This window comes from Pinus tabuliformis, chromosome 2_1, assembly GCF_031772625.1.
Source record: "Pinus tabuliformis cultivar Carrire ecotype Pingquan chromosome 2_1, CPIR1, whole genome shotgun sequence".
In the NCBI taxonomy this organism is placed as follows: domain Eukaryota; kingdom Viridiplantae; phylum Streptophyta; class Pinopsida; order Pinales; family Pinaceae; genus Pinus; species Pinus tabuliformis.
Window position 1 is genome coordinate 965,572,498 of NC_142299.1, and position 2,190 is coordinate 965,574,687.

General features: G+C 45.4%; 1 protein-coding gene across 1 annotated transcript; it reads right to left on the bottom strand.

Moving 5' to 3' along the window:
- Positions 1 to 275: 275 nt before the first annotated feature.
- On the bottom strand, positions 276 to 1,511 carry LOC149203847 (uncharacterized). The gene is made up of 2 exons (XM_089402004.1): positions 822 to 1,511; positions 276 to 302 (listed from the first exon to the last, which is right to left on the bottom strand). The coding sequence occupies exons 1-2, from the start codon at positions 1,509 to 1,511 to the stop codon at positions 276 to 278; spliced, it is 717 nt and encodes a 238-aa protein (XP_089258130.1).
- Between the last annotated feature and the right edge of the window lie 679 nt (positions 1,512 to 2,190).

Sequence of the window (2,190 nt, forward strand, 5' to 3'; positions counted from 1 at the left end):
GGGCATAAACGTTGTATATGGTGTATTCCTCAGTCCTGGAGATGTTTTGCATATCTGTTCTTAGCCACCACCTATTCTGCCTGCTGTCCTTGAGTTTCCATTTGTTTTTGTCCCATATTGTTCCTATTCCTCCTGAGGCCCCTGATGCGCTCAGTGCCATTCCTTCGTAGCTTCTGCTTCTTTTCACACTGCTCTGGAATTCTTGTTCAGTTATTTTGGTCTCCTGAAGTAGTAGAAAGTCTGGGTGTTCCAATTTGAGAAGGTCGCGGACTGCATTAGTTTTTAGGGAGGAGCCCATCCCCCTACAATTCCAAGAGACCAGATTCATCATTTACTATATTTGTTATGTGTTCCTCCTTTCTCCTTCATCTTCTCCCCGCTTCCTTTGGCCTTGTCTAAGTATGTATCCATTGGCTGTTGGGTCCCTGTTGCCATTTCTTTTGCTGCATTCTCGTCCCTGATCTCTTTATTTGATTTCCTTCCAACTTTCCTGGGTGGATCGGTGGATGTGGTGATTTCCTTCGTCTTGTTTCTTGTTAGGATTCTTTCGATCGTTGGGGGAGGGGAGGACTGAGGGGGAGAGGGAGGGGCTGTTCTGGGGCCTCTCGGTGAGGGGGGGGGGGGGAAGAACCAGATCCGGAGGGGTGAGAGGGAGGGGTTGGTGTTTCAGATGAGGGCTTTGAGGAGGTTCCAGGAGGGGGATTTGTTTTCTTCTTCTTAACTTTTTCCCATACTTCTTCAGGGGTTTCATCATTGTTTTCAGAGTTTATAGGTTTGTTCTTACTACATCTATTAGCAAAATGCCCATATTCATGACATACCTTACACTTGAACGGCAGCTGTTCATAGTCCACTTGCTGAATGTGCGTCCACTGGTCGACCTTGAGTTTGATCGCTTCTGGTAGTCCTTTCCCCAAATCCACTTCTACGCATATCCGGGCACATGCGTGCATGTTTTCTCTTGGCTCCGATCTGTCGATGTATTTCCCTACTGCGTTTCCTATAGCTTTCACCGATTCGTCTCCCCAGCAATGGAGAGGCAGATGGGGGAGACGGACCCAGACCGGGACAGCGCTGGGAACGTCCATCTCGGGGTCAAAGTCGGGAGTCCATCTGTTGAGGTAGAGTCCTCTGGTGTCCATGAAGTATGGACCATTCCTGAATATGAGATTGCGATCTTCCACCGTTTCGAAAAGGAAGGTGAAGAAACCCCTCCCGCAGAATCTTATTGCGATCTTCCCTTGGACCATCGAATTCCAGTTCCTTTCTACCCAGCGTTGGACTGTGCGGGGAGAGGGCCATAGTCCCGTGAACTGTCCTACCAAGCCCCGATCTGCCAGAGCGACGGCTGCTCTCCTCGGAAGGGCAGGAGGGAGCGAAACTTCTGGGATTTCATCAAGCTTCTTAATAAACTTTGAGGCTGTAGGGCGAGCTTTCTCATTGGTATTCTCTTGGATGAGGGAGGCAAAAGACTTCTCCAGATCCTCCTGATCATGGGATGGGGGATCCATTGCAGGGAAGGTCAGAAGCGCAGGGGGCGCTCCAGCGGAAAGCAGAGGGAGGGATGGGCCGCAGGCCCCCAAAGGAAACGGGCAGAAGGCCCCAGGGTGACAGGGAGGGCGAGCAGAGGGGGAGAGCAGCCCAGCAGCAGCGCTGCCAGGCGCAGGCGCTCAGAGGGTCAGGCTACGCAGCAGCAGAGGCCGCGGGGAGCAAAGCGCGCGGGTTCGGGGTAAAATTTGGAATATTGTTCTACTATATATGAAACTTATATAAAGAGGAACTCTTATTATATATAAATTTTTTTAAATTAATATTTTATTATTAAATAAAATATTAAATATTTTTTATTTCATCATGATGATAAATAAATGATTGGATTGCCATTCATCACTAATTCCCAACGAAGAGCAAGTTATGTGAAACTCGTATAAATAGGAATTCCTATTATATATAATTTTTTATTTTTATTTTTTATTAAATAAAATATTAAATATTTTTATTTTCGTCATTTATATATTGGATTGCCATTCATTGTTAATTCCCAACAAAGAACAAGTTATGATTTTGGAAACGATAATTTAACGATTATTAATATTCATGGTAAACCTTTATCATATACAAACACTTTGATTGAAATCTTTGACTGAGTTTTAACCTTAAAAAAGAGTGGAAATGAATCGAATGAAACTT

Bases quoted from the DNA above. Each gene is read 5' to 3' on its own strand.
- LOC149203847 (XM_089402004.1), bottom strand. From the start codon at position 1,511: ATGGATCCCCCATCCCATGATCAGGAGGATCTGGAGAAGTCTTTTGCC. The intron at 303-821 runs GTATGTCATGAA...TTGGAATTGTAG, and splicing joins AGCTGCCGTTCAAGTGTAAG to GGGGATGGGCTCCTCCCTAA.